This window comes from Candoia aspera, chromosome 10 (genome assembly GCF_035149785.1).
Source record: "Candoia aspera isolate rCanAsp1 chromosome 10, rCanAsp1.hap2, whole genome shotgun sequence".
Lineage (NCBI taxonomy): Eukaryota > Metazoa > Chordata > Lepidosauria > Squamata > Boidae > Candoia > Candoia aspera.
The window spans coordinates 23,426,591-23,438,483 of NC_086162.1; the positions used below are offsets into that span (position 1 = coordinate 23,426,591).

General features: G+C 43.9%; 1 protein-coding gene across 1 annotated transcript; it reads right to left on the reverse strand.

The window, feature by feature from the left end:
• Positions 1-4,257: 4,257 nt before the first annotated feature.
• LOC134503250 (homeobox protein otx5) lies at positions 4,258-11,203 on the reverse strand. Its single transcript, XM_063311996.1, has 3 exons — positions 11,003-11,203; positions 7,149-7,300; positions 4,258-4,952 (listed from the first exon to the last, which is right to left on the reverse strand). Exons 1-3 carry the CDS (start codon positions 11,097-11,099, stop codon positions 4,326-4,328), a joined length of 876 nt encoding a protein of 291 aa, XP_063168066.1. The 5' UTR covers positions 11,100-11,203; the 3' UTR covers positions 4,258-4,325.
• Positions 11,204-11,893: the final 690 nt, after the last annotated feature.

Here is an 11,893-nt window from a genome sequence, read left to right on the forward strand (position 1 = left end):
CTCTATGAACAGCTGTCACTGGGCAAAAAATAACCAATTTGTCATCCTTAGCAGCTTTGCTAAGCCCCTCTAATTCAGTTACCAATCTGCGAGGGCCTTAAGAGGATTGGGGCATTTGCTAAATTAGATAAGTAAAAATAACAAATGTCGGTGAGTTGGAGGGCTGGTGTGGGGGTGAATCTGGAGGGCAGGAGCTGTTTCTTGAAGGTGAAGACATCACCCCAAAAGTGGAAGAAAACAGGTCCACATAAACCTCCCCATTTTTACACCTATTGAAAAAAGAAACCAAGCTGGAAAGACCTCTTTTATTTTTTAACAGAATGCAAATTGCTTTGAGTCAGGGGTTACCTCCAGTGGGATTTAAGCATGGTCTGGAATAGCAGCATCCATACGGGGTGGTAAAAAGTCAAGGTGTTGCAGTTTCCTTCTCAATTTTTTTGACCTGGTCCCCAACAGAAGTCCCTGGTCTGGAAAGACCCTTGAGAAGCTAAGGGTGGGACAGAAGGACACATTCTCCAAGACCCTGAAAGGAACTCACAAGGTCAACCTCTGTTCTCCCATCATTCCAGAGAACAGGACACAGAAGAATGGCCAAGATCGAAATGGCCAGAATCTGGATGGTCAAGAAAGTCTTGGGCCTCAAGAGCTCCTCTCAGGTTGGATTTGATGGATGGATGGTTTTGTGGATGGGACCTGCTGTAAAGTTCTGACACAGTTGACTCAATAAGTTTCTGACTCATGCATCCAGATGAAATGCAGATTTCAGATTTATTGATGTCTACAGATTAAAGCAAAAAGCCACGACTATCCCATCCGGAGCCTGACATGCATTGCTTCGATGGCAGAGAACACATTAACTATTCTTTGATTGTGGGTTCTGACACCCGCTCCTTGTTCTGTTCCTTCAGCAAGTCAGTTTTGGGTCAGATGATAAATAGGGCATTCAAAATATGTTGAGAGACCCTGCTAGGGAGGGCCCCTTCTGAGATGCTTCCCACGCCCCCTTTCCTTCTGTGGGCTCAGCTGCCTCTTATCTGATTGGCTGTGGCTCTTCCCCCTGTCTCCCAAAGTCATTTCCACATACCACTGCAGCAACCAAGCTAAACATCTGGTGTGAACAGAAATGTTTAGGCCAGGACCTTCATGGGGAGCACCATTTTTCTCACCAGTGGTCAAAACAGTGGCCAGCACAGTACTATTGAAGGTCCATCTGTCTTTTGCAGGTTGCACGTGCCACCCACATAAAAAAATGGGCAGAACTTCAATCACACAGCTGTGGCTGTCATCTTGATTTTTTTGACCATATGCTGGGCACACTCTTGTCTCAAGCCACAGTAAATATTCTTAAAATTTACTATCCCCAGCTTTCTCTGATCTCATTGTCACTCAGTGAAGCAAGATCTGCAAATGTTGTAAGAATGCCCCAAAATTTATTCAAGTAGAAATGAACATACGAAGAGCAGGGTTGGAGTTTGGGAACAGAACGCTGTTTTGCAGGCTCCAAATCCCAGCTAATGCTGGAAAAGTTCTGGCTGGGGAATTCTGGGAGTTGAAGTCCACCCATCTTAAAATTGCCAAGGTTGAGAAACGCTGCCCTAATCTACAGTGATTTCCTGTTCCTAGTTCTGCATTTTCTCAGAATTAAGCTGGCTCGCAGTCCCTGTTTACAGACCAGAGCAAATTCTAGTACCATCATTCAGTCATGTACCTTATCCTAATATTACAGAATCAATTGTTTTGACCAGGAATTAAAACAACAAAAACCCACACAAAAGCATTCTTCCTTTTAATAGATTTTGATGTGTTTTTTAAAACATTTTAATATTTTTTGCTTTTTTTTTAATCCAACAATTTGATGTAACTGCACAGGAAACAGCTTGTCACAGACTAAGACAATAATAAATAGAGATCCATCAACAAAAATAACTTGCATGAAATGCTTCTCATCTACAGCAAAAGGACAGTTGTTTCTTTAAAAAAAATGACTAAGAAAACTAGTCTAAAAAAATTTCTAATACAAAGCAGTTATTTTAAATTTGAAAGCCCAGTTCTTGAATGCATCGGAGAGAGGAATTAAAAATAATCATATTATTTATTAAACACTTATCACTGTTTTACCAGTACAATTTAATAAGATACAGCTCTGATAAATGAAACCATATGTAGAAAAAGTTAGGTTTCAGCCTGTATTTCTTCATTCAGTTCATTTCAGCCTGCTGTGCTGTGTCACTTTATACCCAATATAAAAAAACAAATAGCAAAAGAGGTTTCATTACCATTTAAAAGACTGAAGGATTAAACAAATGTAGTGATTGTAAAATACAAAAATTTCCCACCAGTTTAGGCATGAATCCAAAATAATTGCTGGGATTGTTCTATAAATGTGGGCTTACTTGATAGTTGGGATTGGATTCAGAATGAATTGCGCAAAATTAGCAGGAACCTTCATGCCACTGGCTAGCATCCGCAGATGAAAACACAGCTAAAAAGAAAACTTCTTTTGAAAAGCTGACAATATATTCTCCTTCAACCAACTTTTTTCAAGGGTGCTCATGCTTTCTTTTTAATTTCTCATAGTTTTTTTTTAAATGGGAGGACCATCAAAGAGAGTTCCCTAACTAAATGGCCAACATTGCTGCCTTAATAAAAAGCAGGGAGTCTGCCCTTGCTGTCACACAAAATTGAAAACACTTCTGATTCAAACAACAGACTATCATTTTACTTCCCCCCCAAAGACTTTAAAAACTCCATTAATCTGTCCAATGCACTGGCAAAACGTTAGCTGACCTTCGTATCTCCTTTGGTCTAGAATATCATTTGCCAAAGGGAATCTAAGGTAATGAGTCTTCCATGGCGTACAAATCTTTGAAAAGCATATTTTGCACTGGGTGGGGGAGGGGGGCTGGAGGGTCAGCAATATTGACTCACCATCGGACCTGTCCAGATGGAGGATTTTAAAGCTGTACTATCTACATACCTGGGACAGTTCTTCTGCTTTCGCCTCTCCAGCTAAATCTATTGTTTTTGGGGAGTGGGGCAGACAGGAAAGGTACAAAGGGATTGCTGGAGCTCCTCATAAAGTTCTGAAAATGAATCGGATTGATTGATCCTGGGCTTCCATCCCTCTGCAATCTAAAATATGAAAAGCTAATTTTAATTCCTTGACCAAGGTAGGCTTCTTAACCCCTTAGGCAGTTGTAGGAGGAGAAACCAGCTAAGAGGATGTTGGCTAGGAGGACCTCATTATGGATAAAAGCACCATCAGGTAGACTTTGGGGAGGAGACTAAGCTGCCTACTTTTGGCTATGTTGGGAATATCAGAGAATTTTGGACCAGACACCGTTCCTGGGAGTCTCTGGGATCTGTGCCAGACCCCCAGGGACTTCTCTGTAGCTTGGGACCCTTTCTTTCAAGGCTGGGTTTTCTCTTCCTCTTCGAACAAGTCTCGCAGGTCAAGGAAATCACTGGACAATGTTCCCTGAAGGGTAACTAAGCTGGAACTCGCCAGTAGCTATTTTATGAAGCTCTATAAAACTGAAAAACCCCTACTCCTCCAAAGAAAAGAAGAAAATGCCAAAGGCTGCTAAGGAGCCTGGTCAACTCCAAAAGCCCACTGATGCTGTCTCAGAAGCTGCTCTTGCACCAACTCAGGTAAGGAGGAAGAGATGCTGTTTCACCTCTTGTCCAATCAACATGCAATGTGGGGAGCCCACTACTCCCACGAGATTGGCTTCTTCCTGATCAGGGCTGGTTCCCAAGGCCATTGTAAGTCCATTGGATGCCCGCCACTCTGGCTGCCAACCCCAGTGGACAGTGGTGGCGGTGAAATATCATGTTCAGAAAAAACCAAATGCTTTTGAGACTAAATTCTGGAAAGCTGTCCCTGGTCGTCGTCACTGTGGCTGTTGACCCTCCAGTGACTTGATTCCACTTGGAGTGAGGCGTCCCTCTGGGGCTCAGCTGTCCAGGGGTTCAAGCATCATCCCAACCGAGCTGGGGGGCTGATGGGTTAGCAGCCACGAGCCCCAATTTAAAGCAGCTTCCCGTCCCAGGCCTGTGGTCCTAACTTCTCAGATCCAACTTCTCAAGCTGTTGGCTTCCCAAAACAGCGCAGAAAAAAGAAAGCCACGGCAAAGGTTTAGATACGCTGGACAAGGGAGAAAGAAAAAGAGTTCTCCTTGAGGGAAAGGAAGAGATGGGAAGGTCAAGCAGAGATGCAGTGTGCCTCAGGTGGGTCAAGAGTAGAGAAGGAAAAAGGGTTGTCCCCGAATACGATGCAAAGGGGAACGAGAGCTTCCTGCTAGGGAGGTGCCGTTGCCCACCTTTCACAAGACCTGGAACTTCCAAGAGCTCTGATCTTTGTAATCCAAGCAATCAGCAGCATTGAAGTTGAGTTTCCACGAGGCTGTGGGGTCTTTGTAGTCCAGACAATCCACTGAGCTGAAGCCCATGCCTGCACTGCTGTACCCCTGGCTGGAGAGGGTGGCTGGGGACTGGCTCAAGTGGCTGCCCATGGTCGGGGTGGCAAGAGGGCTCAGCGCTGCTCCTGGGGCTGACAGCTGGGGGTGCATGGGGGACAGGTAGGAGCTGCAGTCCAGGCTACTGAAGTAGGAAGTGGACCCAGCGTACGTCTGAGTATAACCCGGTGCCTGGGTGTAAGTCATGGGGAAGGCTGCCGCCGGTCGCTGCATACAGGGGGTGGTGGAAGAGGCCAGTGGGTCTGGGAGCGGCGAGATGGAAGCCGGGCTCCAGATGGAGACAGTGGCGCTGGCACTTGAGCTGGGTGCAACTGGCGTGCCAGTTGGCAGGGGGCTGTACTGCCCATTGGCGCTGGTTTCTGAACTGGTCTCTGGGGCAGGAGAGCTTTTCTTCTTGGCGGGGCGGGCTTTGGCCTGCCCACTGCTCTGCTGTTGCTGTTGGCGACATTTGGCCCGGCGGTTCTTGAACCACACCTGCAAAACAGGAGAGCAAGGTGTCGGGGCAGGAGAGGACTCGGGGCAGAACTAAAAAGAACGGTCACGTTTCCTTCTGGGCGGAGGAGCCATTTAAATGCGACGCAAGGAGACCAAGTCTGGCAATCAAGGGACAATACTGTCACTGGATAGTGGCAAGGGAGATCAGGAGCTATAAACCGGTTTCTGTTGGCTGGGCATCTTCCCAAGGCCTCAGTTACTCAACCTATTTTCACCGTGAAAGGGTCTGAGCTTCCACTGCCACCTGCTACCATCTGATGAGCCTCCCATCTCCATGAATTGAGGGAACAGAGGTGGGACTCCTAGACTGTCCCTGCTAAAACTGCCAGCTACCATTTACAAGGCTGGGTTCCACACTGCTTGCAAAGTTGGCTTACAAATTGCTCAAGAGCTCTAGGAAAGGTGGAAGTCCATCATGGGTACGTTGGTCTACACCAGACCAAGTGGAGCGGTCCCTGATGGAAGGAAAGAATCCCAATCACCCAGTGGTGGGCTGCAGTCCAAGGAACAGGGGCCTAATGAAGGCAGCCTTCTCTCCAGATGCATGGGGCTGCACCTCCCAGAATTCCCAACCACTGGAAAACATCTGCAGGACACAAAGTGGGGGAAGCTATAGCAGGGTGGGAGAGAATCTCTGTCCGCTAGAGGGCACAGGACACACACCAAAATCCAAACAGCAAACAGCCCATGCTGAATTCTCCTGGCCCAACAGCATCCAAACCTCCAGGACATTTTCACCTTTTTCCATCATCAATACAAGAAGGTTTTTCTCCCCCCCCCCCCCGACACACCCAAAGAACAAAACCAGGATTCCTGAAATTACAGTCCAAGCTCTATCACTGCAGGATGAAAGACTTGTGGGAAAATCCTTATTTAAACTAAGCAGAAACATGCTTGAATTGGGCAGTTCCAATCTGAAAGGAGGATTCTGGCTGTCTTCTCATCCCAGCCCTGTTTTATTGATTTATCGGTTGTACCCTTCTGGCAAGAGCCAGTTTCAGATAGTGGTTAAAGGTACCGGGCTAGACACCAGGAGGCTGTGAGTTCTAGTTCCGCCTTGGGCATGAAGCCAGCTGGGTGACCTTGGGCCAGTCACTTTCTCCCAGCCCAAGGAAGGAGGCAATGGCAAACCACTCCCGAGAAACCTTGTCAAGAAAACTGCAGGGACTTGTCTAGGCAGTTGCCAGGAGTCAACAATGACTTGAAGGCATGTGCAAACACACACACACACACACAAACACTTTACCTTCTGCAATGCACACTGAGTTTCAAAGATGTGTATTAGGGCTGTGCATGCTTCAGAAAGTATTAGGAAGACGTCTGTGAGCCCAGCACTGCTCTGTATTCATTAAAGCCATCCCACTTCTTTCAGGCTTGTTGTGAACTTGAAAAAACGTGACAGCTGATTAAAGAGCTGATTAAGTTCTAAGAGTCAGCTCCTTTAAAAGAGCATCTTTCTTTCAGGAAACTTGAAAAAAAAAGTTGGGCTGCTTTAATGAATAGAAGAGAGGTGCTGGGCCGGCAAAAATTCCAGTTTTTTTCTGAATTATTTTCGAAGCATCACAGCAAGAATGCATATACTGTAATCCAGTGTTCCTCAACCTTAGCAGCTTTAAGATGTGTGGACTTCAACTCCCAGAGTTCCCTGGCCAGCCATGCTGGCCAGGGAACTCTAGGAGTTGAAGTCCACACATCTTAAAGTTGCTAAGGTTGAGAAACACTGCTGTAACCTGTCATGTAGAATTAGATTACTCTTTCCTTAAAAGAAGAACCACAGAAGTGGGTGGCTTGAAACTTACTTTACTGTTGTTGTTTTTTTAAAAACTGCCCCTAATTCTACCATCTTGCCCTTTTCGATCACACCCTGTGGACACCCCTGATTCAAGATATCTGTTCTCTGTCAATTTTAAAAAAGTCTTTCTGTTCTAGAAATGGAACCATTATGTTTCTATAAAGACTAAATTTAATACTTTGTTAAAGGGATTGTAGTAGTTTTAATTTTATGTGGATCTTTTTTTCCCCTATTCTTTCTCTTACGTTTTCATTCATCCTAATCAGTTATAGACAATTCTTTTGTGGTAATATCACTGTAGTTTGTTACATTTCACCTGTAAATAATAATAATAATAATAACAACAACAACAACAACAGGCCAAAGTTCTGCAGAAAGCTCACCTGGACTCTGGATTCAGGCAGGTTGATCTTCAGGGCAACCTCTTCGCGCATGAAGATGTCCGGATAGCGGGTCTTGGCAAAAAGTGCCTCTAAGATGTCTAGCTGGGCTCGCGTGAACGTCGTACGCTCACGCCTCTGTTTCCGTGGAGTGGCTGCAAGAGAAAAGGAACAGAGTCAGGGAGGGGCAACAATGCATGTTCTGCCATCAGAACCGGGCTGGTTCCATCTCCGCTTTCATCTTTGCACAGAATCTACAGGTAGTCCTTGCTTAATGACCACAATTGGGCCTGGAATTTCAGTTGCTAAGCGAAGCGTTCATTAAGTGAATCTGACCCAATTTACGACCCTTTTTGCAGTGGTTGTTAAGCGAATCACCACAGCATTAAGTGAACCATGTGGTTGTTAAGTGAATCAAGCGGTTCCCCATAGATTTTGCTTGCCAGAAGCTGGCCAGGAAGGTCGAAAATGGTGATCGTGTGAGCACAGGACACTGTGACAGTCGTAAGTGTGAGGACTGGTCATAAGTCGTTTTTTTCCAGCAGTGTCGTAAGTCCAAAGTGTCACTAAATGAATGGTTGTTAAGCGAGAACTACCTGCATGTTCATCCCATGCCACAAAATTCCTCTTCTTGTTGGCATCCTTTTACCCCTTAAGCTTGGTCATTAATTTCCCTAAATAATACTGGTTAGTGTTTCACCTGCCTAGTGATTTTAAGGCAGACATTAAACCAGCTTCGAAAAAGCAAACATTAGTGATCCTAGTGGTAAGTGAGAGCCAGTTTGGTGTAGTGGTTAGAGGCATTAGGTGAGACACCAGGAGGCCATGAGTTCTAGTCCTTCCTTAGGTAGAAACCCAGCTGGGGGACTTTGAGCCAGTCCCTCTCTATCATCCCCAAGAAGAAGGCAAGGGCAAACCGCTTCTGAAAATCTTGCCAAGAAAACTGCAGGGGCTAGTCCAGGCAATCAGCAGGAGTCAACACTGACCAATATATATAGGAGTAAGTAGTAAATTTATTTACCCTGCATCTACAGCTAAGCACAGTAATTAAACCAATAATGCTATTTGTTATAAAATCAACATTATAAAATCACAATAGTCAACAAGGACCCTCTAGAGCAGTGTTTTTCACACTTGGCAACTTTAAGACATGTGGACTTCAATTCCCAGAATTCCCCAGCCGTTTTTTTCAAGTTTCCCCATCCGGCTGGAAAAATCTGGGAATTGAAGTCCACACGTCTTAAAGTTGCCAAGGGGGTGGGGTGGGGGGAGAAGGTTTTAAAAAAAACCTGACAAGATGGTCTGTTTTGGTTTGTGCAGCTGGGTTTTGACTATGCTGAGAATGAAGCGGGACTTGTTCGGAGTCTTTGGATTGGGAAAGCTTTGAAAGTCTTTTCAGAAGGAGGGACATCCCAGCAAAGACAAAGCAAGTCCAATTGCATCCAGACTTATTTGCCAGCGGTCCTCAAAGTCCCATACTTAAATCTCCATCAATCCACTCCATAGCCTGGGAACGTTAACTGTTATTTAAAAGACTGCTAAGGTTTTTGCAATCCTCCCTGATCGGGTTTGTAACTCTGTTTAATTTTTAGGATAATTATAAACCTTCCTTTTCTGCATCTCTATATTTCTGGAGTATTTAGGTATCCCTGCTGGGCAGGTAGATCATCAAAATGCAATGTAAAATGGTCTGTTCTTCCTTTCACATGGCCTCTTAAAAGTGGAAGGCTTAGCTGTGTCCTTCCAGATGGGCTTGCTAGCTACACAAAGGAAGATACTGGACAGGGAAACAATATACCAGAATTATTAGTGCTGACTAATGAATGAGGCTGCCTAGGGATCCAACCAGAGCTACCACAGAAATAGGTCAAAATTAGCTGCTGCTTTTGAGTTGTCTTATAGTGTAGCTTCCATCATGCCCAGCCAATGACTGTGTTGGCTGAAAACAATGGGAAATGTAGTCCACACATCCGGAGTGTCACCGTCATCCTTCCTATGCTCTGAAGAGGCTCCTCAGTGGCAGCCCCCAAAACTAAGCTGAGTTGGACTTAATATTTGGATGGAAGATCACCACAGACCCCCAGGACTTTAGACGGGGCTGAGGTTTCTAAAAAAAAAATCCAGAAGACAACATTGCTCAACAGAGATCTTTACCGTTACCCTGTAAATGTCAGGCCTATCTATGCACCGTGCATATTAGTCTTTATGGATTATGTTACAGATCTTGAAATAAAGATGTAGTACTAAAGAGTAGATGTCAATCAATAATGTTGGCTGCTTTGGCTCGCTGTGTGTAAAAAAATACCAATTTAAGTTTCCCTGCTGATTTTTGCTTGTTAATGTTTGGCTTAGATTTTAGGAAAGTGGAGTGGGATTTTAATCCTAAAGATAAAGTCTTCAAGTTAACCTGTCTAGTTTCACTGTTAAACTTTATTGGAAACTCCAGGTACTTATCCCAAATTCCTCAGAGGAAGGGTAGGAAAAAGATTACTGAAGAAATGTTTGGTTTTCAGAACAGTGAACGTAATCATAAAAGAGAATTGCACAATGGAAGCAAGAAAGAATGTGGAGGCAGAATAATTTTAAACAGTACTATAGATTAAAAAAAACAGCTAAGTATAATTTAGATGAAACAGTCTCAGAATCTTTTTTTTCCTCTTCCTCATTTATGGGTTATTTTACTTTAAGGCTTTCTTTAGTCTGCAAATGGTATAATAAAATATATTCCAGAAAAACTAATCCTTGTTGCAAATAATTATTGCTCATTTAGCCTTAGATACTTAGCCCTTTTCAAGCCATGCATTTCTTTTTATGGAGACAATGGCAAATTTTGAAGGATGGCTTTAAAGTCCAAATTTTGGGGAACTGCACTTTTAACATGGTCCTGAGCTGCCTTTAAAAATCCAACTGCATTTTTTTTTCAGCAGCAAACAACCTGCCACTCATTCTGTATTAAAAACTACTTTATAAATTGCCACCTCCTTTTTTTTCAAGATAGAGTAAGCTGCCTTTATGCCTGAAGAACTGAGAACTCCTCTGTAAACAAAGAATTTATTTCAGTGTTTTTCAAACTTGGCAGCTTTAAGATGTGTAGACTTCAACTCCCAGAATATTCCAGTCAATATGCTGGCTGGGGAATTCTGGGAGTTGAAGTCCACACATCTTAAAGTTGCCAGGTTTGAAGAACACTGACTTATTTGCTTACTACTCTAAATCCTGTCCTCTTATTTTCTCTTCTTTGCAGTAACTTCTACCTCCTTACAAGACTTCCTGGGTGAGAATCAGCCATTCTCTCCTTCCTATAATTTCAAAGGAAGAGGCTTAAGCAGAACTGTAACTTTTCTCCTAAAATCCACAGAAGTGAAATGAACTAACCAACAGGCAGATCATGGCCATAATTTTTTAAAACGCATTACTGAAACTCCAGTACAGCTGAAAGATAGCAGACTGAGGGCAGCTCCTGTTCATTTCCAGCCATCTTCCAGACGAGGAAGAAAACTCCAAAATTCTTCTGCATAGTTTTATTCAGAAAAGAGTAGGCCATGCCCTCTGAATTAGAGAGGGGGACATTTAAAAATTTTATTTTTTAAAAAAATAACAAAATTCACCATTTCAGCTTTCTGTGAATGGAAAAATTGGAGCTTTTCCATTCTTAAGGTGATTATCCACCCCCCAAATGTTTTGATTTGTTTAATATGAAATAAGTTAGTATAGGAAGTTTTGAGGGGGGATTGTCTGTGAAAATTTAGAGGATTTCATTCCTTTACAAACCACATTTACTCTCAGTGCCTAAAACATGGCAACCCATTCAATACTGGAAAACCTCAAAATGGAAAAAAAAAAGGAAATTCACTCACTGGGGTATCCAACGGCTGAGTGCAGTAAGTCCATACCCGGTCCGGCCAAAGTTAATCCATTGACTGCATAATGTGGTTGCTTTATATAAGACATCATGCTCAGAACAGTGGTGTCTCCAACTCTTTCCTTTGGCTGGGAGTCAAGGTGATGCTCCTTCTGGTCTTCAGCTTCAGTGAGCGTTGAGAAGACAACCTTCTGGGTTATCCTGGCCACTCAGCATCCACAGGCAGCTGAAAAGAAAAGACACACAGCAAACTTGTGGCCTCTTCCCCAAGGGGGCAGAGGTGGAGAATGGCCAATGGAGGCCAGCAGAAGGCAAGGGAGGCTTCACACCTTTCAGAAAAGGTTGGACAAGTCAATGGTTCTCCTACAGTAATCATTTTTCCTGCAGAACACAGCCAATGTTCTCCAGCATTGCTGGACTTCCTGCTGAGATTGGTCTTTTGCACAACTTGACTTTGTGGCCCCCACCCGGGTAAAAAGCATTTAAATACACACACACACACACACCCTCCATCCAGAGCTAAGGACAGAGGCAGGAGGGGCCAAGATTTTAGCAACTCAAAAGAGGAAGCTACTGGGTATCAGCAAGCCAATCAGCCCCACGCTTGGGGGTCTATTATTACTTAAATGAGCAGGTTAAGTCAACTCATTAACTGTTATGGATGACCCCCTGGACTTTGTTTTTGTTTTTTTGATTTTGTTTTTGTTTTGTTTTTTGCAGGGCCCCCAAAGAGGCAGGTGGAGAGTCTCCATGGCTTTCCTCTTTGAGAAAATTTGGCACCCAAACACTGCAAAACTGACATGCGAAACAGATTGGTTCTGTTAATTCCCTCTTCTGGAGAAGTTTTCACTCCGGGTCAAACTCGAGATTTTATTGTGAGAGCAAA